At 34.4% G+C, this 26,447-nt stretch overlaps 1 protein-coding gene across 3 annotated transcripts in view; it reads right to left on the bottom strand.

Moving 5' to 3' along the window:
* Positions 1–26,447, bottom strand: part of HOMER1 (homer scaffold protein 1) — a 131,380-nt gene that overhangs the window by 62,363 nt on the left and 42,570 nt on the right. For all 3 annotated transcript variants that reach the window (XM_060009244.1, XM_060009246.1, XM_060009245.1), the window contains exons 2-5: positions 23,794–23,950; positions 19,208–19,339; positions 15,301–15,393; positions 4,973–5,112 (exon numbers count right to left, since the gene is read on the bottom strand). In XM_060009244.1, coding sequence (XP_059865227.1) covers positions 4,973–5,112; positions 15,301–15,393; positions 19,208–19,339; positions 23,794–23,950 — 522 coding nt within the window. The remainder of the gene's footprint in view (positions 1–4,972; positions 5,113–15,300; positions 15,394–19,207; positions 19,340–23,793; positions 23,951–26,447) is intronic.

The following is a 26,447-nucleotide window of genomic DNA, read 5'->3' as shown; positions in this document are numbered from 1 at the left end:
TAAGGCACTTCTTGTGAAATCAACCCCCAGCTTTATACACAGTTTTATTCAAACAAGAGTTATCCACAGAAATTATTTCTATTTTACTTCATAACTATAATCTTAGAAGTTTTGCTTACTATCCATAAAAAAGAGAGACAAATGGCACAGCTGTGGAGAATATAGTACCCCAGAGCTCTTAATAGTCATTCAGTTTTTTCCTGTTTGTATCATCTTCAAAGCACGTACAAAATATATTTGATTCAAGATAAAACACTGCTTGTTTTTTTAACATATAACTAAAATGGTGTGTATATTTTCCAATGAAACTTAGTTTTTGAGATTACAAAAATCCCTAGACACAGTTTTAAAGTAGTAGCTTTTGGAAGCTCTGATAATAAATGAAGAAATTAATCTATTAAATACAAATGGAATAAACCCACCTAGATTACGGTAAAATTGTAGTTATACTGCTTTAAAGCAAAATCAACCTACTAAGGAGTGATGATATTACACATATCCTTTAATGAATATCTGTTGGAAACACACAAAGTGGCAGAAAAAAAAATCTCTTTAACAGAACAGAAGATACATGCAGAACCCCCAAAATGCATAAATTCTAGCAGCACCATGAGAATACATTATCTAAACATTAGAAGAATTTAAATATAATTAGTGCTCAAAACAGCCTATTTTCCATTAAGATAATCAAACTTTTGAAAATTTATCAGTACAAAAATAGCTTCACGAACTACTGCTGTATACACATATCTGCTTTCAACTCTCAAAAATAGGATACTAGCAGTTATTTATCAATATATCACTATATATCTGAGGATCATATATTCACAATGAACAAAATAAAAAGTTTCAGTTTTCAGTATTATATTTCAGTATTACATTCTAACAGCGCTGGGAAGCTATAAAATTAACTATTTCCAAAAGAATTTTAGATAGTTTTAAATCTTTTTTAAAAATCCTAGAATTCATTAAGAAATAACAAGTAAATTCCAGACAGCTGAGGCTATGAAGCAAATCCCTCCTGGAATCAGAGTACAAAACTTTCCTCCATATATATATAAATACTATATTTATATATATAGTATAGTATATAGTAGTTATTTTATTTAGTATACAGATGACCCTTGAACAATGCAGGGAGTTAGGGGTGCCAACCCTCCGTGCAGACAAAAAGCCATGCATAACTTTACAGGTAGTCCTCTGCATCCGTGGTTCCACATCCACAGATTCAACCAACTGCGGATTCTGTAATACCATAATATTTACTATCGAAAGAAATCCACTCATGAGTGGACCCTCGCAGTTCAAACCTGTGTTGTTCAAGGGTCAACCACATAGCTAATCTAAGACTACAGTCTCAAAGGATGCCCTGAACACTTCAGTAGGTCAGAGTGTACACCTGTTCAGTCCCAAAAGGATATTATCATTTAGGTTAAAAAAATATTTTTTAAGAAAAAATAGCAGTTTAGATAAAATTTATTACCATTTCCCCAAAGAAATTAGTAAACATTTTCATCCTCATAATCTTCCTATTTTACACATCTCTAGACTTTTAAAAGCATTTAAATAAATATACTAAAAAAGTGTTAATTTATCTAAAGTTATTCAATGAGAATGTTTTGGCATAGTTTATAACAAGGACACAACACAGTACTATATAGCACTTGACTTAAGCATTGAGCAGTCCATACATTTTAAAATTTAGTTCAGCAGTGTAATTTTTTAAAAAACAAAGAAAAGAGTAAATAAAGGTAACTCTATAATGCCAGTGAGTTAGATGGAATATAAAAAGTTGTACTAGCTTAGTAAATAAGTTTTTTAAAAGTTCAAAAGTAATTTTAAAAAAGTATTTGTGGATGAAATTATATGTCTGGAATTTGGTCTAAAAATAATACAAAAGTGGAAGAGTGGGTAGGATTAGAAAAGAAACAAGCCTGGCCGTTTTTTCCTAAATGTTGAAGCTGGGAGACGTGCTCATGGGAGTTCACTATAGTGTTATCTCTTTCAAATATACTTGAAAATTTGTGTTAGTTTAAAGACTAACAAACAAATCTTGCTTTTCTCTTTAAAGTAATACTTTTTAAAAAATAAAGTTTACAGAGAGTAAATAAACTATAAACACATTACTAAATTTTCAGGACCAAATGAAAATCAGGGTTTCCTTTTGTTATGTTAATTAATGAATTAATAAGATTTAGGTATACAATTTAAATTTTAAGAAGAGCACAAGCTGGCTTGCTAAGTAGCTATTACTACAATCAACTCAATCAACTTGACTGACTAGATCATTGTTCCCTATATCCTTCCACCTTTAAAAGAAAAAACAAAAACACAGATATTCTAGTGATTTTGCTCCTAATTTAGCAATAAAATGGTATCAACCAGAACAGAGGAATGTTGGCAAAGTATCTTTTTTCCTATTCATTCTTTTCTGTTGAAATAAGTACTAAGGAAGAAAGACAAAAATAAATAGTATAAGTAAGCCTTAAAAACATAGATTTTAAATGTTCTCTGCCATGGGAAAAAAGGATAGTGTATCAAGTTTAAACATTTGTGAGTTTCAGATTTGAATAGAAATTATTTTAATATTCTTTGTGTCTCTCATTAATGAAACACTGATCTTATTTCTATATAGTTCTCCCAAAATAGAAACAGTTATTAACTTCCTGACACAACAATGTGCTTGTTTTGGGGATTAGACTAAAATGCACTATTAACTAACTGGCAGTACATAGTAGGGTCAAAAGAGCTGAGCTGTAGTTCTAAAGCTGTTACTAACGAACTGTATGACCTAGGACAAATCACCTAACTTCTGGGATGTGTCAAAGGCCCATGCTTTCAAACTTTGACGTTTTACCCTATAATCCAGCCCACACTTAAATATGTATGTTACTGAAACACAATTTCATCTCTTAATGTGGGTTTTATCCTGGTGTTACTTATTTCATTTTATTTTTCATTTTTTCAGAATGCCATGAATAACCTAAGTTGATTTCAAACCACTGCAGTTTGAAAAATCCTAGATTACACCATCTCTGAGGTCCCCTCTGTTATTTTGAGGTTCTAACATTAGCTGTAAAATACTCAATTTTCTATCTCAGGTAGAAATCTTAATTTCAATCAAGTAACAAGGAGAATATTCATTGATACTGATTGATGTAAAAACAAGTTCAGAGAATAAGTCTTCTAAAATCCTATGCTGAAGTGTTTTTTAAATAATAAGAAAACTGTAAGATTATATAATGCCTTTAACATAATTAAAAGCTTAAATTGACCTGTTAAATTTCATTTTCAGAACTCAAATATCTCCCTGGCTAATCTACATATTCCAGTAGTCAAAGAAGCTGTACCTCACATCAAAGAAAGTAAACTCCTATTTGACTCCCCAAAACAGAGAAAATCAATAGATGACCAATCACAGTTAATAACTCCAAACACTAAGGATTAGCAAAATAATAAACACTCAGAAAATTTTAGGTACATAAAGTAAACTAGAAATAGCTTTTACAAATGATAAATACAAAAGTTCTTATTTCATAATGCTACAGTATCCAATGCACGTCTTGTTTAAGTGTTAGCCAAAGAAATCAAGTTTATAATTATGTTCAGTGTAGTTACATCTATTTATTAATTGGACGTGTTAAATATAATAGGAAAGAAATTTTTGCTTCCATCAACACAAATATTTTTAAAACTGCATATGAATCACATTGCTCTTTAGTAGTAATTGCGTATTTTAAAAACCAGTATGGTTTACAAATCAATGTAAACATATAGTCTTCAGATTGGAAGAACCAAAAATGTTCATGTGTTCAGTCATTTTTTAGCTATAGAAAAGAGAATACACTTATACTGCAATAGTTAAAGCATTACCTCTATGAAAATTCTAAAATATGCCTAACTCTTTTATGCAAAATTATTACCATTTTTAGGAACATATTAGAATAGCCTCATAGTCAGAGTTTTTCCCCATTCATTCCTAAGAAACTCTTTAACAAATTCCTTCTTCTTCCTCAGCTTGACTATGAGGTCCCTCAATGTGAGTCTCTAATAAGTTTAGTCCTATGCCCCTAATATTCAACCAATAAAATCAAAATTAAAATTCTCATGAAAAAGAGAGTTTGGAATATCTCACTTCACAATTCTTCTGAATATGCTAAAGAATTTGATCTTTTTGAACTGGTCCAAAGAGATGCACAACAAAGGAAAACTTTTTTCTGAATTTTAATTAAACTTATCTAGGTCAAAAGTTTCCAAAGAAGGATAAAAATTAACTTTAAGACAATGACTGAGAGGTATTTGTTTACATTTACAGTTTCACAGACCTCCTTACAGGCTAAAAATACCACAATATGGCCAATAATTAATGTAATTGGTTTTGAACATATTTAGGATAAAGTGCATCTTTTTAAAGTATCAAATTCTTTAAAATTCATAAGCACGTGAAGATTTATCTCCTGTTAGTTGGTGTGCAAAAATGAACCTGACATTAACATTAACAGGTCCATGCTGGAAGTTACACCAATAACTTGTCTTCTTCTTTGAAATAATACAGTGAGATTACCTCTAAGACTGGCAAAGCTTAATTTCAGAATAGGAAACCTATTTTTTTAAAAAAATGTTTATAACCCTCAAGAACATACATGAAAATGGAAACCAGGTTAACAAAGAGGGCTTTTTAGGAGCTGGGTTAAGAAATAAGTAAAAGAGATTTGCAATAATATGTTGTTTCACTGAAAAACAATTTGTACTATAATTAGCTCAGTAGCCCTTTTTCTACAAAGGTAATGGAAATGTCCACTCCAGTCCATCTAAGCAACTATAAATTATTAAAACTTTTCTGAGGTTAACAGTTAAAAAAAAAGTCTGACCTGGAATTTTCACTCAGGGTTGTAACTTTGCAAGATTTATCTGAAACCAAGTAAGCTTCTACACATTTTACTTAATCATGATGGTTGAATTGAATTTGTACCTATGTGAAAATGGCAATGCATTCTGAGTCGGTTCAGGCCTTGGCTCTGAGTTCTGGGTCACATCAGGTGTTCTTTCATCATCTGTCCCATTGATACTTTCTGGTGTTAAAGGAGACTGAAGATCCCCTCCTGCTGATTCCTTTAAAAAAAAAAAAAAAAAGGGAGTGGGGATAAAAAAGTGTTACACTTTTGTTAAAATACACAAGATCATCTAAAAGTTAAAACTGACTCTGATGTATGCTTACTTATGAAATATAGTTATTTCAACTGAAATTGGAGTCAAAGACGTAAAAATGAAATTTGAAGGAAAAAAAATTTTAAACCAAAGCAACGCACAAGAAAACTGAAACAATACAATTTAAAAATGTAAACATAACACAATTTAGAAATGTAGTTTCAAAGAACTGAAAAACTTTTAGGTTATATAAGCAATTAATTGGTTAAAAGAAGATATTCAACTAATTACTTAAGAAAAAGAAGATGGGACAAAAATGCAAGAAGATTTTATTTTTTATTTGGGAGGGTAGGAAGAGAAAGGGAACGAAATCTTCAACAAGTCAATTTTTTTGATCTGCCATAGCTTTCAATTCCAAGAGACATTTAGAAAAGTAACTGGAAATATTTCTATAGCACATTATATATAATGTATTTCAGCTTTTCTTGCCTGCTACTCATAATGAAATCATTTCTCTTTGCAATATTTCCTGTTTTATTTCTATCAAGGTAAATTTAGTTTATCCCACTGGAAAATAGATGGGATTTAAAACAAAGGTCACCCTGACACCTACTCTTATGACTGCCATCATCAGATTATCTAAATTTGATATTAGAAGTCAGAATGAGGGGTCATTTGATAACCCTGGTAACCAGGGGTGGTCCTAGCACCAGACTCTTAAAGAGCAGCTTGACAGACCCCTTGCAATCTCTGACCAATAAAACTTCACAATAAAACATCAGTGTCCAACAGGGGAGTAGTTGGGGATAGTCATAATTTGTCAACTTGAAAGAATATAAGATTTCCTCTCAAATAAAAATAAGAATATGTGTAATATAGGAAAATGCTTATAACTAGAAAAAAGAGAACAATATAAGGAGATATCTAGATTATGATAATTTATATACTTTACATAAAAATTATTGCACGTGAAGAAGCACCAGAAAGAAATATGGAAAATATTGATATTAATGTGGTGAGACCAACTTCCTTTTTTGGGGCTTCTGGTTTTATATTGCTGTATGTGTTTTATTTTACATTTAAATATTTTAACTAATAGTACCATAGTGCTATAAATTATACAAGCTATACAAGATATTATACAAGATCTTGTATAGCTTGTATAAGCTATACAAGCTATACAAGATATTATACAAGATCAAAAGACTAGTTTCTTGATTCCACATCCTCACTTAACTATTTTTCAATTATTAATGGAATCTCTAGTTTGACCTTTAATTTCATTCTTTTAAAATCTTTCCTCTGGGGCTTCCCTGGTGGCGCAGTGGTTGAGAGTCCGCCTACCGATGCAGGGGACACGGGTTCGTGCCCCGGTCCGGGAAGATCCCACATGCCGCGGAGCGGCTGGGCCCGTGAGCCATGGCCGCTGAGCCTGTGCATCCGGAGCCTGTGCTCCGCAACGGGAGAGGCCACAACAGTGAGAGGCCCACGTATTGAAAAAAAAAAAAAAAAAAACTTTCCTCTGAATCTACTGTTTCTATTAACTGAGAGTCAGTGTATGAATAGTTTGTAGTATACTGTGAAAACATGAAATTTTGTTTTACAACAAAGTCAAATCCTACTGAGGGAACAGTATCCAAAATGACTATCTCTAGATCAATTATGGACCATGTCAATTAGCCTGAAAAAGTTTAAGCAGCCAGTAAGAGACCATGAGGTATTCATATTTGGTTTCAATAAATTGGGAAAATTTTTCTCCAAGAAAGGCCAAACTAAAATAATCAAGGTTGACTGTCCAATCAACTAAACAGTAAGTTGGCCAAGACCTAATTCAGTGGAAATGATAACAGAAAAAATTACCTTGTTAACCTGAAAGGGCATAACCAGTATTAGCAACTAAGGATTTGTTAGATTTGGTTGATAAGAGTGTGAGGGCCAAAAGTAGATTAGGATTAAAAGAAAGTCAGAGGAGGAGTAGTGTGATTTCTGGTTCTTATTACCTTCTGGGGTGAAATAAGAAAGATTATGAGGCATGGGTGTTGGGGAGGCTATAACTGTTGATGATACTGAAGTAGACTCTTCTTAGAGACAAGCTAAGAAGGAGAGAAGGAAGAAAGGGATAGAGGTTGCAACAATTCCAGCATCTCAACAGAGCAAGATTTTCTTCTGAAATCTCGATTATTAGCTATATTTAACAAAAGGCATATTGAAATTACCCTAGACACTATACCTAAAATGAAAACAAAAGCCCAAAGCATATTTCATTTTCAAGGATGTTTAAAAAAAATTAACATTTGCTCAAGAGAACAAGAAATAGTTCCAACAGTACATAAGGGAAATGAAACTCCTTTGCCTTCTAACTATTCCAACTAGGTAGCCGCACAGGTAGCCAAAAGTGTTGTGTGAAACCTTCTAGAAATTTTACATAGGCTAAAAATAGCACTGCGGAACTAGTTTTATTTAACATATTCCAAACATCTAGTTGTTTTTTAGTTAAAATTTTGTGTAATTTCCTAAACATTCCCCTTTAGTTATTCCTTAAAGAATAACTTTCATAAAACCTGCATTTTATATCTTTCTTAAAACCTGCATTTTATATCTTTAAATCAAACATTAAAATAAAAAGCATGGAGGTATATCTGTTAGACTACAAACTTTTGAGAAAGTAGGATAATTCCTCTTTAGAAAGAGATTCCTAAACTAATATGGCTAGCCACTTCTATGGTAAATGTTTAAGGAAAAAATTATCAAATAATATATTCTTTGATCACAGTTGATAAAAAAATTAAAAGTGTAAAATATAAATAAAAACAGATTTAATCAACTTCTATCACCTCTCCATCCTTATTTTGAGAAAATAAAATTCACATCTCACTGTTTCTGGGAAATTTCCCACACCCCACACCAAAACAAATAATCTGAAAAAGAAAAATAACAGTCAAATTGAAAAAAAAGTTTGCATATTAAAATATGAGAGAGTATCAAGGAAGCCAAAACTAACACATGTGACCACACTATAAAAAAGGAATCTGAGCAATGATGTAAGATTCAGAAAGTGCTAAAGAATTCTCTCTACTCATTTATGAAGTGGCAAGAAAGTCCTCCTGCAAAAAGTAAAAAGCTCCAGAAATATCTTGAATCACATGGAAAAGAAAGCAGGTTGGCCCTCACTCCAGGCCAGGCCTTCAGGGTGGTGTCACCAGTCTACTCTCAGGTGTATGTGCCATAGAAGGAGGATGGGGTGTCAAGCGTTAGCTCTACTTAAAGAAAAAAAACTCAGGAAATTGCAGACGATCAATTACTGGTATGATTTATGTAAGAAAGATTAACAATCAAAGAAAAGCCTTCAGCTTTAAATCAAAATACTAGTGAACAAATGAAACATAATATTATTGAATTTTAATTTATAAATGTAGAAGAATCTTTTTTTAAAAAAGTCTTTACATTAACTGACTTTTTTTTTTTTAAAGATCTTTTTGTTTTAATTATTTTTGCTGTGTTTCTGTGCAAGGGCTTTCTCTAGTTGTGGCAAGCAGGGGCCACTCTTCATTGCGGTGCGCGGGCCTCTTAACTGACTTTTTAGATTAACTCATCAACTACTGGCTTTGATTCCAACAGATAAGAGGGCTTATGCTGTACAACCTCCTATCCTCCCAACCTGTCCCACCCCCTTTCCACCTGCTCTTCAACCTCATCAGGACTTACATCCTCTTGGCCCTCTGCTATTATGCTAGTTGTCAGGCTCAACCTGGCTTTATTTCTCTCCATACCCAGCCTGCAATAGAAAGTCAATCATCTCAATTATATTCTCAGTAGCATCATCCCAACTTCCGGGCTTCCTTACCTACCACAACACCCATCTTGCCAATTTCTAATTCATATCATCATTCCCTATTCTCATGTGCCCAAGCTACCAAATGCTATGGGAGAAAATACGTTAAATATGCTGGTTAGTGTCATGAAAATAATTTTGAGCTCTGACTTCAATTATGCTCTTGAAGTGATGAGTATTCTTTAATTTTACTTATTCCCACTTGACTCTTCTTTTTCTTTACCTAACAGCAATCTCAAACCTCTGTTCAAGCTTTCTCTTGTTCGGTTGTCCTTCCTCTCAGAGAATGATCTAACTCTTCCAGAAAAAATGGAAATAAATTGGCATAGACTTCCTCGATCTCACACCTATCTGCATCTAAATCTGTTTTTATCCTTCCCTCCTATCTCAAATAAAGTAGCTAATTTGTTTCCACCCTTCCCTCTCACATTACCCTCTTCTGCACAATGCTCCATCAATGATCCCTTCCTTCTCGTCTCTTTTTCCTTCTCTAACTCCTTCCTTCCATTTAAGAACACATTGCAGTCACCCCCACACATACATTCCAGAAAAAAAATTCTTAGCTCCATATCCTCCTGAGATTATCACGCTAACCCTTTTTCTCCTCATACAAGAGAACCAAATATTTGTTACCTTATTCTTATTACTAAGCATTTTGGCCTCAAGAATAACCTAAAGTCACTAACTATCTCCTTTCATTATACAAAATGCTTCACATTGCCCTTCCTTCCCAACAGTCCCTGTATTTACAAGTGGACTCCACTTTGTTAGGTTGAAAGTCCTCTTAAAGTCTCAACCTAGTGGAACTCTGCTCCCTGCACTGCCAAGTCATTGTCTCCAACTTAAAAAGCTCTTCTCTTGACTTCTGTGCTAACATTCTCTGCTGGTTCATTTCCTACTTCTGTGTTTTTCCCTATATCTCCCTCAAATTCCTTAAGTGACCATCTTTTTTTTTTTAATTAATTAATTAATTTTTATTTTTGGCTGTGTTGGGTCTTTGTTGGGGGGGTGCACGTGGGCTTTCTCTAGTTGCGGGGAGTGGGTGCTATTCTTCGTTGTGGTGCACAGGCTTCTCATTGAAGTGGCTTCTCTTGTTGCGGAGCACAGGCTCTAGGTGCATGGGCTTCAGTAGTTGGGGCTCGCGGGCTCTCGAGCGCAGGCTCAGTAGTTGTGGCGCACGGGCTTAGTTGCTCCGCGGCATGTGGAATCCTCCCGGACCAGGGCTTGAAACCGTGTCTCCTGCATTGGCAAGCGGATTCTTAACCACTGTGCCACCAGGGAAGTCCCTTTAAGTGACAATCTTTAAGTGACAATTTTTGACCCTTGTCTCTCCTGCCTTTCCATCCTATTTTTTTCTGGATGATATCTTCTCACCTACAGCTTTAACTATTACTCATTTGTTGATGATTCTTGAGACTTAGTTCCAATTCCAAATTTCTAACTACACACTATTCACCTGTATGTCCAATAGGATTGAAATTCATTCTCTGAAGTAGATATCCTCCTTTGAAGTTCACGCTACAAACCAAGAATAGAAGTTTCAGAAACATCTAACGTAATATCTTACTTTACCATTCTCCCTTGCCCTCACTATTTCCTCAATTCTTACATTTCCTCCAAGTTCAGTCAAGTTCACTATTATGTCTATTCCCTCCCTCTCTATTTTCACTGCCAATAACTAGTAGGTAAACCCAATAGAGAAACAGATAAATACTCCATTGGGACAAGTAACAGGATTAAAGACACATATCTCCACTGCCCTTACTTTGGAGAGCAAAAAAAATATCCAGAGAACTCTAGTGAACCTTTCCTGAAGTTGTAAAACTTGTTCTCGTGGTATTTGGTTCAGTAAAACCACACTTGTCATATGATACTAAGAAGGCATCATATTAATGTATAGGCATTCACTAATTCTAATGGTATATTTGTGGGCTAGATATATAAATAATATAGTTTACGATAGTAACAGTTGGCTACTGCAGACCACTTTTCAAAAAATCCATTTATAGCAGGAAAATCTAAAACATTCGAGATTTACTGCACTTGAAATGTCCTTAGAAATGATATAGTTCAAACCTCTGACCTTACAGATTCAAGAACCATGACCAAAGAGATTAACTGACTTTCATAGGATCAAACAGCTAGTCACAGAGAGCCTAATAATCACTTACAATAAACCAGTGCCATTGGGTAAATATAATTTATCGTTAAAATGAACATTTTAAAAATTATGGTATTTATAACAAAGCTAAATAAACTTTATTTTTCTCTGAATACACACACTCACACACACATATAATCCGTTTTTTCTATAAAGTGAATTCTAAAAAATCTTGAGGAAGAGGTTTAGACATATTAAATATAAATCAAGGTAGCTACTACAATATATTTAATGCTATACAACCTGATATCTTAAATGGAAAAAAAAAGCCCATGAATATTCTTTGGCTTCAAACAAGTGATGGAGTAAATAGATTTTACTCAATTTAAAAGTCTTAGTCAACTGAAGCTAAAAATTATTTTTTTTCTAAACTCCAATGAAGAAAAATGTGGATTAAATGATCATATAGCCCCTTTTTCTTCAATGCATATTCTGAGGAAAGTGCCTAACAAGTTAACTGAAATACAGTATTTTTAAAACTGTGAACTATGTAAGAAATTTCAAGTTTAAAGTCAATCATCTCTCTTGATTTTATATCAAATTGACTATTTAAAATATTCCCATGGAAACATGAGAACATAAGATCTCCAACAGAGGAAAAGTTCTAAATTAATGTCTGTTATTTAAAGAGAGATGGGAAAGAAACTGACAACTAATATGTGATTCAAAGCATTCCTAGAGATGTTACCTTGATGAAGACAACATGAAGATTATCTGATATGACCACATATTTATATCAAGTATACAACCTTAGCTCAAGAGTCTAAGAGGGAATTGGCCAACTTTGTTCTAAACGCCAGACTCCTTTCATCACAAGCCTTTAGGGAGATGGAATGGTTTGTCTACAGCACTACTTCTCAAAGTCTGATTCCCCAGATCAACAGCCATCAGCATCTCTTGGAAACCTGTTAGAAATGCAAATTCTCAGGTCCCACCTCAGCCCTTCTAAATCAGAAATGCTAAGGTTGGGACTCAGCAATTTGTGTTTTAACATGTCTTCCAGGGGCTTCTGATATAGGCTTTATTCAATTAAGGCATCTGTATTTTTCTAAATAACTATGTCAAGGCTTTACATCATCATCTTCACCATTACAGCCACAATGGAAACTCAGCTGTTAACATTTATTAAGCCTTTACTATATGCTAAAAGCACTTTGTAATCCTTATTTAATTCTCACAATAACTTTGTAAGAAAATATCATCCTTATTCCCGTTTTATGGACTAAAGAAAATACTAACATGCCTAAGTTCAGAAAACTAAAAAGGGTTAGAGCCCAGATCAAAGCCAAGCTCTAGAGTGTACATTATTGCCATTATTGTATGACAGTGTCAACATGACATTGCCATTATCATACTTATTCCACCCAACAATCCTGTAAGGTAAGTAATGTAATACTCATGCTGCAGATGTATAAACAGACTTGGGTTAAGCAATTTTTCCAAGATCACATAGAGGCAGAAAAAGAATTTATGTCTAGTTTGTTTGACTTGAAAATACATACACCTATCTGGTCTGCTATACCACCTCGAATAAAAGTGAAAGCTATGACCAACTCAGTGTCTACTATTATCAATTATCCCATTTAATCTCTCTACCCACTTTGCTGAATTCCTGAGTAACATTCTAGTCTTCAGGCAGAGTGTTAATTTAGCAGATTGGGTTAAACCAGTGAGAATCAAGCTGTGCTTTCTAGCTGAATGGAATCAGAGTGGCCAAAGGTCATACAATTCGAGTCAAAACAGAAATAGTAATGACCTCTGTAAGGGACTGTCATAAAAAAAAAAAGAAAGGAGAGGAAAGAGAAATGAAAATACCATTTTCCCCCTATTTCTCTGGCTCTGTAATTAACAATCAAACTTCAAATATTTTAAAAAGATAAATTAAGGTCAGTATATTTTGGCTCTCAAATACTAATGAACTTAAGACATTTCTTTATTCTTTATATTTCACAGCACTTTCCAAATACAAACATCTTTGATATATTCCTTTGATGAAAGGCTTAAAGACATTCCTTCCACCAAAGAGAAGCAGGTATCTTAGCAGCAACTTGTAACACTTTATGACCAATTAAACAAACACAAGTTATTATTAGAGAAGCAGGAACTAAGTACAAGGGCAAAGTGTAAACCATTACAATTTTACTGGAGTTTTTTCAGTATTCTCTTATTGAATGTGTTATAGCATCCTCCTGTGACACTGGAATCATTCACCTGAGGAACTGGAGCTCCCAACGTGTACTGGTACTAAATTTTAAATAGGCTTTTATGCTTAAAAGCATCGCTACGTTATCACAGCACTTAGGGAGACAGGTTCAAGGGAAGTTTCAAAATGATCATTCTTGTTATTCCAGGTCACTGCAAGTACAGAGGAGGTATCATGGAGCTTTGGCTTCAATCCAGAGTACACCTTTAGTCTATGAGGAAATATGAACTTTAAGCATACTCAACAGAACTCTTCTTTCCTCTGAAAACACTCAAAACTATTTATACCAGTAGGGTTTACCAGACAGAGTTGGGTGCCAGGGGTGGGGAGGAAGGTGAAGAGCAAAATATTTTCTAAAATGTTCCAATCATTTGGCTAGTCACAAAATTCCAAGGCAATTACTATTTACTCACTTAAGAAAGTTTTATGTAAATCAGCTACTACTGACATATTCCACAGAAACATTTGTTAATATCCAATCCTTCCTTTTATAAAATCTCCTAAGTACACTTCAAAAACAAACAATTACTCTAGAGAAGAACCCAGCACAAAGCTGAACCTTACTCTTAAGATGACAACTGAAATAAAGATTAACTTTAGAAAAGTCTATTATTAAAAAGCTGAAAATTATTGGCTTTCTATGAGTGATATTATTACATTAAAACCTTTGTGAAAGTACTCAAATGTAACTATTTAATGAATTTTATTTAGAGATGTAATTAATTTCCAACTGAAGAAAGATTACAATGGACAAGTAATAAGTATTAACTCATTTTGTTAAAGGAAAAAGGGATGCTTTTTCTTTTTCTTTATTTATTTTTTATTGGAGTATAGTTGCTTTACAATATTGTGTTAGTTTCTACTGTACAGCAAAGTGAATCAGCTATACGTATACATATACCCCCTTTTTTTGGATTTCCTTCTCATTTAGGTCACCAAAGAGCATTGAGTAGAGTTTCCTGTGCTATACAGTAGGTTCTCGTTAGTTATATATTTTATACATGGTATCAATCCCAATCTCAAAAAGGGATACTTTTTTAAAAACTACAACCTTTGGGTCTCAGTGCTGAGATGTAAAATGTCCCAACTGTCAGATTTAAACACACCTTAAAATCAGGTAGAACAAACTATATTGTTTATATATTTTTATTTTCTGTATATTGTGATGTTTTGACATCTTAAAAAACCTTTCTGGCTAGCCAATTCTTAGAGATAGCAGGGGGCTAAGGTGGGAGCATGGCTTTGATATGCAAATTAACCACACCAGGCCATACCTCCTCTATCTGGCCCCTCCATCCCAGGAGACAATATTCCTCTGCCTTAATCATCCAAGGAGCTCGATACTAGGCAACTAGGAACTAACTCTCTATAGTTTACGGCCCACTGAAATCATTCAGGCTAGCCAGTCCTAAACTGTTCACCCTGCCCTGCCATTCCCAACAGAAACCCCAATACAGGCTCTAGCCTTGGTGTTCCCCTGTACTCTTGCTTTCTGCCCTCTGACCACCCTGAGGCATCCCTGGTGCCCCACCCAGAGGTGTGATGTGCCTCCTGTTTCTTGGACCTGTGAGGACAATAAACTTCTGTTTTCCCAAGCCTCTCCTATGTCTTCTCTTGCGGGGCTGCACCCGACCGACCATCACAGAACACAGAATACAAACAATAGGGCAATCTATGTTTTTTATATACAATTGTTTTTAAGTTGTATGCACATTAAAAAACTGAGTTTTAATTACTAAACAGATTTTTTCCCCCTGAGATTCTTGTACACATTGGTATATAGGAAAAAAACCCTTTCTCCACTAGTATGGATTAACTGAAGGGTGCATTTCTATGTCTACTTTGGAATCCAATCACCTTAATTTTGCCATTATTTTCCTAAATTTATCTCTGGCATAAAGGATACCATCTAAAATGAACAAGGCTTATAAGTAAGAATAGAAATTAGATACCCACCTGTGAAGGTGTACTGGTAAGTTCCATCTTTTCTTGAGATTTCTCCTTGGCTAGTCGAGCAGCTTCTTTAAATTCCTGAAACTTTTCTGCAAACTGAATGTAGAAAGACTATATACATTAATCAAATGAAAATAGGTCTTAATGCCCACTTTCATCTTAGTTTTCTTCCATTTTATGGAATAACAGACTCTTACACAGCAACTTAGCCCTCAAATCAATTACAGGCATAATATGAAAATGATAGGAAAATAAACCTAATATCAAACATTTGCGCACTATAAAGTACTCTGACAGATCTCATTAAAAAAAATCATGAGGGGGCTTCCCTGGTGGCGCAGTGGTTGAGAGTCTGCCTGCCGATGCAGGGGATGCGGGTTCGTGCCCCGGCCCGGGAAGATCCCACATGCCGCGGAGCGGCTAGGCCGGTTAGCCATGGCCGCTGAGCCTGCACATCCGGAGCCTGTGCTCTGCAACGGGAGAGGCCACAACAGTGAGAGGCCTGCGTACCGCAAAAAAAAAAAAAAAAAAAAAAAAAAAAAAAAAAATCATAATAAAACTAAGTTAGAATTTGGTTTCAGCTAGCTTAGTTTTGTCTCTCCTTGGTTGTTCAGATATACTTTACTAAGACCAAGGTGTGGGGTACAGGTTGGGAGTGGAATCAGTAAAGATGGGCATACTATGTTTGTTTCTCATGGAGAAAACTAAATCGCTTAAGTGTCCATTCCTAATCATCTCTGTATCTGGAGCATGCTTTTAACTTTTACTAGAATATAAACTCTTGTATTATGTAAGGCATTTTATTTGCAGCAGTACAAACAGCAACGTTTACTACTGTCACTAACTGACATTACTAAAACTTCATTTCCAAAGATTCCTAAACAGCTAATACACAGCAGCAGAAAGGAAAAGCAGGACCCCACAAAGGTCTTTAAGATTGGTAACAATTTAAAAAAATTACTTTATATGAAATGCTAACTCTTTGGAACCCATGGTAATCAAATAAATGTCATGGCCACAAACAGTATCTATTTATGAACTGGAAGTGGAAACCAGTCTGCCACTGTTCTCAGAGAGAATAAGGCAAGGCTACAAAATAACCAAATTTAAAAAATCTAAAATCTTTGTGCAACTCAAAACATCTGTTATAGCTAGCAATAAAAATATGAAATTATAGGTCCCTCTTCGAACCCCATAAGCCAACCCTGATTTCATTGCCATCTTGGGAAGGAAAGCTTTGTAAGGAAAGGCTCATGATACTCTGACCTGCCAACAGGGAGACGGACGAGGGTCAAAATTAAAGTTGTCATTATTACAACTTTCCTTCTTAAACACTGTTACCCCCACCTACAACTTGTAGATCAGGAAACTGAATCTGTATTATTATACTTATCTAATTAAAGAGAATATCTCATTACTGTAAAAAAAAAAAAAGTCTGAATATAGAGCTAAAAAGGTCTCATTCACATTGTTGGAATTGAAATAAAAGCAAAACCATAATTAATTTCTCTTCATGTAATTTGAAATAATACACAAAGTTTTTCTTACACTAATTTGGCATTCCAAAGTAGTTAATGTTTAAAATTCTTCTCAACTTCATAAAGACCCATGCTGTTGCTAATTTTTATAGGTTTAGGTTTCCATGATAACAAAATACAACTTGGTAAGCACTCTAACAATCCAAGCATAGTTGGAATTTTCCTCATACATCAACCTTAGGAGACCAGAAATTTCTTTCAATGCTGCTGCTCTCTCATATTTTGAGAGTACCTTGCCTAGAATTGCCTTCAGAGCCTTCTCCAAACTCTTATAATGTTTCATTTCATGTATGATTTTAGTGACAAAACAAGCCAGAATATTTACAGGCTTGCTTCACTTATGTAAAAGATTATGTACTCCTTTGGGTCCCTTATAGTTTACAAAGCGCTGACATTAATCTTCAAGGTAGCTTGGAAAATAAGTCATGATTTTGTCATCTTTGGACCAAAACATTCTGAAGAGACTGATCATAAGCTCTTAGAGCCAAGTCTAGTGAATAAACAAACTAGAGTTGGCTCCAGGAGCTACTGAGTTGTTTCCTAATGGTTAATCCACCCTCACAATACAATACTAGAATTCGCTACCAGTTTGGTCAAAAGCATATGCTAACTTTAAAGAGGAAAAATAAAATTCTTTAACTATAAAAGCTATTCTTAGAAAAAAGATCAGATAAGAGGAGACAATATGAGTGACAGAATTTAATAAACTATTTCTTTGCCACATTAGCTATCTGCCCAGTAACTTGAAAGATGTAGTAAAAAAACAACAACAACTTAATATAGTCAAAATTACTTAGGCTCAAAAATCATTTCATGCAGGTTTGAGAAATTAATCCACAATTTAGTTCCTTTGTTGTCAAGAAATTCAGCAAGTGTAATATAATTATAGTTTTAATGTTTTTGCTATAGGCTTTAATAGACAATTTCAAAAGAAAATTTCCAAAAGGGTTCTGAGTAATGGCAAAAATATTAGAATAAATGTGTAATTTCCTAAGGGGATTGTTTATGGAGGGACAATGCTTAACTCGATGGCTGTGTCCCTGCTATGTTGAAATACTTTAAGTCTAAAACTTATAACTTTACCATAGCTCAAGAAATATATTTAGAGAATATAATGGGTGTAAGAGAAGTGAAATCAGTTAACACTTGTTTGTTTTAATCACCTTACAGAGAATGACATAATCATCAAGACAAAAGTTAAAATAGTTGTAAAATTGAGCTTTCAACTCTAATTTATATCAAAAAGGTAACAAAAGCACTTGAAAACAACAGTGTTAAGGAAAGTTTGCAACTAAAACAAAAGGAAAGAAAGATTATTTTAACTACTGAACTATCTAATTATAACTTCAAGTCAATAAATATTCACAAAAGTGTAAGATTTTTTAAAAGAAATAATTTTTAAGAATCTCAATGATTTCTATAACGAACAGCTTAGGTTTCACTTAAGTATTAACGGTGTATATCTAACAAGAGCCTGATTACCCTGCACTTGAGCTATTTCAACTCTCAAGCCATCAGATCCTATGTATACCAAATCATACATAAAATATGGTTCAAATGTAGGGCTATTCTTTTAACTGAATGCTTCAAACAGAAGTTTTAAGCATAACTCTTTGGGTCTGGTGAGCATCAAATGTGAAGGGTAAAAGTGAGTAATCCTCATCTCCTTGATCATCTTGTTATCCTGAGATTGTTTCCTTTTCCTTATAAACTCTTTGTGACATCCACAAGAATTCAGGATGCTGCTGGTATGAACACTGCATGGCTTTTGTTTATATGCAGGAAAACTGTTTTATTTCCAGTATTTAGCCTGGTGATGCTCTGTATTTTATCAGCCATTCTAGCCACAGTAATTTACTTGGTCAGTTCCGAGAACTCCTCACGGTGTCTCTTAGATCTTACTCTGTGTTGCATCAGAGGCCTCAGAGTAATTCTCACCCAGACAAAGCACCACTTTCCTAAACAGTAACTTATATGTGCCTGCTATTATGTCTGAAATATCACTATCAGCTTGAGTTTTCACAATTCAGAAGCGTTTGGTGTCTACCTATCTTACAGAACATCAACCAAGGGTGCTAACTCCCGAGCAAAGTCCATTCTGAAGTGATAATTCCCACATTTTATTTCCTATCATACCTAGTTAACCACAAAAACCCTCCTCAATCAATGGTGACTGTTTTTAATGTATACAATGTTTCCAACTGACAGTGGGATCCACTGATCTCTCACTTCTTGCTCTGCTGTCACTACAGTTGTTCTGAAAATACCAAAGAAATTTCTCCTACATTTTATACTCTCCATTTTCTATTATATATTTAAGACGTCTGATTTGAAGATGTAGATTTCCACTCAGATCTTATGATTTAACTTACTTTCGAAAGATGATGCTCAGAGGAAAACCCCAGTCCATAAACAGTGTTTGCCCTGCTATCAGCCCACTGGCCAAACTTCTGAGATGTTTTAGTAAATGTCATGTTTGGGGTGATGGTGCTGTTAATTATTGCCTGAAAAATAAAACAAGTATGAGTAACCAGCCAAAAATTCGCAAATAGGCATTTAAGCACAGGACTATTCAGATACATAAAAACTCAGGACTCCTATTGAGCCACAATGTTAAATATATAAAGAGAGTTAGAGAAACAGTTTTTAACATTATAAGTGACTGTGGCAATATGGTAATAAGAAAACTATAAGTATAATGGCACTCTACTATAAATTTCAATACTTTACAAGCAAAATAAGTTTTCCTGTGATGCAAAAACTTTTAAAGAGTTTTTAATGTGGTCAGTGTCTTCTCTTTGAACATTTAGGATCAATATCTATGAATTTTGGATGATATTCACCAGAAGCAAGTAGGTTTTAATAGTTGTTTATTTAAAAAAGTAAGGACCCCTCTCCAAAGAATCTTTCAAAAATAAAGGCAGCAATAGAACAAATTTTCTATTTGATCACTATTTTCTAAAATCCATCAACAAGAATTTTCTTAAAGCCAACTTACCTGAAATATACTGTGATACAGAAAAAACTTTCGATCCTTTAGTAAGTTTTCCTTTACTCAAGAGAAAAACAAACCCTTAAATATACACTTTGCTTCTTTACATATAAAGTCGTATAAAATCATGGTAATGAGAATCACTATCACTTCTGTTTATAACATAGTTTCTTAGAAAACTAGTCTTTTAGTACTTTATTAAATATTAACTTTGCTGATCACTTTAATAAAGTTCAACTACTCTTTAACACATTAATTTCAGTTCGTTCATCCCCTCTGCCAGTACTATTAAGGTATAGAATCAGTTTTAGTTAAGTAGTCTAATGACTCTGTAACTGAGATTGAGATTACAAAGTGATCCCATAATAATAAACAGATACATTATCAAATCCATAAGCAGTTATTTGGTGAACTATTAAATGTGGAATAAGAATCAAGCATTCCAGAACAAAGCAAAATCTGTACACCACAAGAACAACAGTAAAAACGTAAATATTTATGAGCTATGCAGGTACTGATGAAGTTATAATGAATGTATGACATTTGTCCTACTAAAGTAGACAGTAAGAGAGTGGTGGCTTGCCTTCTCTCACAGACAGTAGACATGTTATCTGACAGTAGACACATTATCTGTTGTTACATGAGAGCCCTTACTCTCTATAAGCATTTTCACCTCCGACAAAATTTATACACTAATATACTGCCTTACCCTTTGGTTCAAAAGCTGTTTTTCCTGGCATGTCATTTTAGATCCTATAAAATGTAGCTAACAACTGCTCTAACATGCAGGGTTGTCATCAAATGAAAGACTGAGTGGGAAAGAATATACTAACGAATGGTAAGGACTCGTTTGGATATGCAACTTTTCGCGTGTGCAAATACCTACTAAATGCCAAGCACAACTCTAGGAACTTGAGATACAACAGTGAGAAGCAACGTAACTGTGGATTACATTCTAGAGCAAGAAGAGTCAGTCACTGAACAAGTAAACAAGTAGCTGACCAATGAAATTTCAGAGAGTGGTAAGTGCTGTGAAGACCACAGACCAGGATGGGATCAAGACTGAGAGGCAGAAAGGCAAGGGCTGGCCAGAACTACTTTAGATTTGGTGGTCCTTGAGTGTTCCCTGAGGAGGGTACATGCACATGTGAGCTGGGATCTGAGTGTTTCCAAGGAGAGATGGGCATCTTACAGGTGACCCTAACAACTCTCACATAGTGAGGCGACCACGGGCTTTTATAAGGCATGGAAAACGTGTGACTCATGAGTTGCCAGTCACTGACCTTCTGGTTTGGCTATTTCAGACTAACTTCTTTCTGCTTTTATGTTTAAGAGTTCCATTTTAATCCCCATTCTGAACCTTTCCTTGCCTCCATATGACTTGTTTTGGGATTCTTTAATCAGTGAATAAAACTTTAAAATAATAGATGATTCTGCACTTAAAATTATTTATTAGAATTCTTAAAATAGAATGCTACTATAAATCCATTTTTTTAGATTTTTAGTTCTTTAAAATAAATATGTCTCTCAATCCCATAGTTCTTGTCTTTTCAAGGAAAAGAAGTAGAAATGCTGTGTCATTACCAACCATATAGTGCCCTGATCCTGGCCCTTGGCCATACTGACGTCTCTGCAGCAGGATTAGAAAACCTTCAAGCAAACTTGACATGCACAGAAAAGGCCTTAAGTAAGAACAAATGGATGTTTTCTAATCAGGGGCACCTAAGGTTTTCCCAACTCATCATGTTGTGCAGAAACAGAAGTGAGGGTGGGGAAAAGAAACCCACCCATTTAGCTGCATCAAATAAACCACTACTGCTTACCAAAAAACTACTCCTGCAGGAAACTGCAATAGTTAATAGCATCAGTTCAGAAAAGTAACTAGAAAATGGAAAATGTGATAGAAAATATAACTCCAGTACAGAGAGTAGATTTATTAAAAGAAACAAAAAAACTTTTTCACAAGAGTTATATAAGAGCCTAATAATTACAAGCTACAAAGTATATTCAAAAATGGAAATGACAGAAGCAATAGTTCATACTGCTTCAGGAGAAAAACACATGAGGATTATTTAATCACAATGGACTTGGGCCTACTTTACTTTTATATATCATTTAACTGCCCTCTCCAATAAAACCACATCTTATCCATGGTTTGGGCCAAGAGAGAAATACAAATTACAGAGAATTGAAGGATCAAGTCAGGGAAAAGAAATAAATTAACACTCTAGGGTCTGAGATTATAATAATTAGTATCTGTTAATTTCACTAAACAGTTTCAAAATGTAGCAAAATTATTCTTCATTAAATAAAGCTTCAGATAAATTAACTATTGCTATTTCCCAAGTCCTATAAATCCTAAGTAAAAATGAAAAGAGGATCAATTATTCAAATAAATACATGTTAGTCACTTATGTACAAGACAAAGTGCACATAGCCCCTGGGGTCCTATAATCCAGTTAAGGAGATAAGGAATGAGCACATAGAAAAAACAGACTGAAAGTTCAGCATTAAATTAAATTATCTTTGATTCCCCCAAACCACTAGGCAATACATAATTAAAAGCTGGGGGCTTCCCTGGTGGCGCAGTGGTTGAGAATCTGCCTGCTAATGCAGGGGACACGGGTTCGAGCCCTGGTCTGGGAGGATCCCACATGCCGCGGAGCAACTAGGCCCGTGAGCCACAACTACTGAGCCTGCGCATCTGGAGCCTGTGCTCCGCAACAAGAGAGGCCGCAATAGTGAGAGGCCCGCGCACTGCGATGAAGAGTGGCCCCCGCTTGCCACAACTAGAGAAAGCCCTCGCACGAAGACCCAACGCAGCAAAAATAAATAAATTAATAAACTCCTACCCCCAACATCTTAAAAAAAAAAAAGCTGAATAATATTAATAATAACAATAGCAGTAAGTGTTTGCATAGTGATTACTATACACACTTTAAGTGCTTTTGCCTAAATTAATTTATTTAATCTTCACAATAATCCCACGGTGTAATGATGCAGTTATTTACATTAGTTCTTTTTTACATATGAGAAAACTGAGACATGAAGACATTAAATATCTTGCTCTAGGTCACATGGCTAGTAAGTATTAAAGTAAAAATTCAAACCAGATGGTCCAGCTTCAGAGTTTGTGGTCTTAACTCTACACTGAACTGTGAAAATTTCCTAGGAATTATCTACATGTATTATTCAAAACTCATTGAGGAAAAAATGGAACTTCCCCCCTATTGAAGGGTATACTCCATCAGGCACTGAGGTAACCAAGTGCTTTGTAGATACCAACTCAATCCTTACAACTACCACTGAGGTGAGAACAATGAAACTCAGAGAAGTAAACACATAATTTGCCCCAAATCAAAAACTTCATAGATGGTAGAATTGAGACAGAAACCCAGGCAGTCCATGCTCATAAACATTTTACTATCTGCCTCTCCTAACAAATAAAAACAGGTCTTGTCCATACGCTTCTCTTCTGAATAATGGATGTCAGCTTTATTATTGAATACTGAACTTAATATTGAAAGACTTCCTATGATTTAGGGATTCTGAACTGCCTACTAGACTATAGAAGTATATCTGAAAAGAAGTCTAGTTCCTCACTAGATTACATGCTCCAAGAGTAGAAACTGTGTCCGTTCTGTTGAAAACTATATTCCTCGCACCTAACACAGTGCCTGACACAACAGATATGCAATGAATATTTATCAAATAAACTGACTTCAAATTTGTAGAATATTTTGGCATGTAACTCAATATATATATATAAGGTGGTTAATCCAAGTAATTTAGGGGATGAAAAAGTTGCTACCCTAAAAATGATCAATTTTGTTTTTTAAAAGGTAAGTTTTTAAAGCTCAAAAGAAAATATTTTATTTTAATGAAGATAAAAATCTTCTGAATAAAACTGAAGTGTATACTATATAAAGCAAAACAGCAAGGTTATTTAATGTAAATGTAACTTACCTTTGAGCCATCTAAACTGATTATCCTATACACGTTTCTTGTGCTGTCATAGAAATAAGACACAGTAACTGCGTGCTTGCTGGTGGGTACCCAGTTCTTCTTTGTGTTTGGGTCGATCTGGAAGACATGAGCTCGAGTGCTGAAGATGGGTTGTTCCCTGTAGGGGAGAAAACAAAATGACAGGATGAAAGCAGCCACTTTTATTCCATTGGACAATAGAAGATGAAAACTGTATGATTCCACTTACCCAAAAATTCCCTCATCCTTGAAAATAAGAGAAACTTTCTTTTAAATTTGAATACTGAGTATTATAACCTTCTTTAAAACAATTACAGTCAATCCTTATTATTTGAAGATTCTGTATCTGTGATTTTGCCTACTCACTAAAATGCATTTGTAACCCCAAAATCCATACTTGAGGTACTTCCTTGGTCTCTTCCAGTTACCTGACATGTACCTTTCCACCTGAGGTTGATCAAGGTAGCACTCTGCCTTCTTGTTTCAGCTCTCATACTATAAACAAGTGTTCTTTTTGCAATCTGTTTAGCACCATGAAGTCTGCATTTTTGTGCTTTTTGTTGGTGCTTTCACTGTTTCAAATGGCCCCCAAGCACAGTGCTGAGTGCTGTCTGTTCCTAGATGTAAGAAGACTGTGATGTGCCTCATGGAGAAAAAATGTTACATAAGTTTTGTTCAGGCATGAGTTACAGTGCTTTTGGCCACGAGTTCAATGGTAATGAATCAACAATATATATTAAATAGGGTGTCTTTAGATAGAAACATACATCAAACAAGGTTATTATTGATTGGCTGATGAAAATGTGACCAGAGGCTCACAGGAATCTAACACTGTGTTTCCCTCCGGACAATGGTTCAACACTCATTAATTCAGTGTTTGTGGTGCCTTTATAGAACAAAACCACTGCAAATAATTAGAACTGATGATATGCTGTTTAAATACAAGTATCTTATATGTGACTCGCACTAAGTTAAAAGTTTTTACCCATTTAAAAACTACATTATTCTGGTAACAGGTAAAGAATTTACTGGGAAAATTTACTTTCAATATACATACTGAAAAATATAAGGAAAAATACTGAAAAATATAAGGAAAACAAAGTAGCCCATCATCACAGTATCTTTTACTTAGATCAAGTAAGGCCTTAAAGATAAATAGAGGTTTTAAGAAATATAATTTCAAGAATCAAAACTTTTCAAAAATATATATTCAAAATATGATCATTACAGATTTCTTTTACAGTCTGAAAAAACAAGCATGAGATGATGTGTATGTGATAGAAGCATTATAAGGCAAAATTTTCCAAGTTCTCAGTTAGAATTCTCTTGTAAAGAGCATTTACCAGAAATTTTTTTGGAGTCCAAATGTTTCTTTCATTTACATAATAACACTTTTCTTTCCTAAAGCAGCTTAAGGTCCTAAAGAGACTTTTAACTGGTATTATATATATAATGTTAAAATTAAGTAAGTTTAAATTTTTTAATTTTAAAGAATTAAAAATGCTTTCCAATTTTAAATTTAAAGAAGGGAAAAGAGAGTATGGAAAAGAGTGAAATTAGAAAACAGGCAAGGCAAATTTTGGTCTTTGGCAAAATTTTTCTTCAGATTAATAATAATGGGCTGGGTGTCACATATGTCTCCTATGATTTACTTTAGCCCTTAGAGAGCTATTAGGAAAGGGAGGTACCTTCCCTGTATGTAACTGGGCTCTTCCCAGTTTCATTTCTGGAAACCACCATAACAACTGTTCTTATTAAAGAATCACTTTTGAAAGGAAGTGAGCGATACATTTTATGCCCCTCCCTAAAAAATGAAGCAGAAAGTCATCACTTCTGGCTTAACTGCTATTATACATGGGTTCATTCAGCAAATAATTATTAATAATCTGGCAAGGCGCTATGCCAGGATGTAGAATTCTTCCAAATTAGGAGTAGGCCCTATTCATTCTCTTTCCCCATCCTCAATCCTTGACTTTCACAGTAAGGCTGGTGCTACATTTGGGTTATCGTCCAAAAGCCCTGCAACCTCTGCTTTTCTTTTTTTTCACCTTTTAATTAAAGTTCAGTGACTGCAGCTAGTTCCAATTCACAGGGAAATTCATTCACACAAAATTCTATTTTTTAAGACACATAAGGAAGGGAAGTGGGCCATTCTTGGCTCTATTGACTTGGTAATATTTTTTTCATTTGACAGGGGATAAATTTCTAGATAGCGTAGGCTGATAATTATAAGAATGTGTTCTAATAAATGTATTTTCCAAAAAAGTAAAATTGTTAAGACAATGATATTGCTTTTGCAAGCCTTATATGACAAATCATCAAATCCTTATTCAATGGAAGTGCGATGTTTTGAGTCCAATAAATACTTTCCACACCATATTAATTCACACAGTGTAATTAATCTGCACAATTATTCCACACAATTTAATTCCATTCTGAATAAAAACCTTTAGGGTAAACTAGCTATTTTACAAGCAAATGACGTCTGACATCAACTAAATACGCTGTTTTCTTCAATTCTTTTCTGAATAGCTGATTTCTTAAAGAAAGTTATAGTTCATTCAAAGAAAAAAAAAGTAGTTCAAGATCTCTGTCGTTAAAGGCCTAGCCATCAACATCTGGATGATAAAGACTAG

This window comes from Delphinus delphis, chromosome 3, assembly GCF_949987515.2.
Source record: "Delphinus delphis chromosome 3, mDelDel1.2, whole genome shotgun sequence".
In the NCBI taxonomy this organism is placed as follows: Eukaryota; Metazoa; Chordata; class Mammalia; order Artiodactyla; family Delphinidae; genus Delphinus; species Delphinus delphis.
Note: the sequence above shows the minus strand (reverse complement) of the source record. Positions and strands in the feature narration are given on the sequence as shown.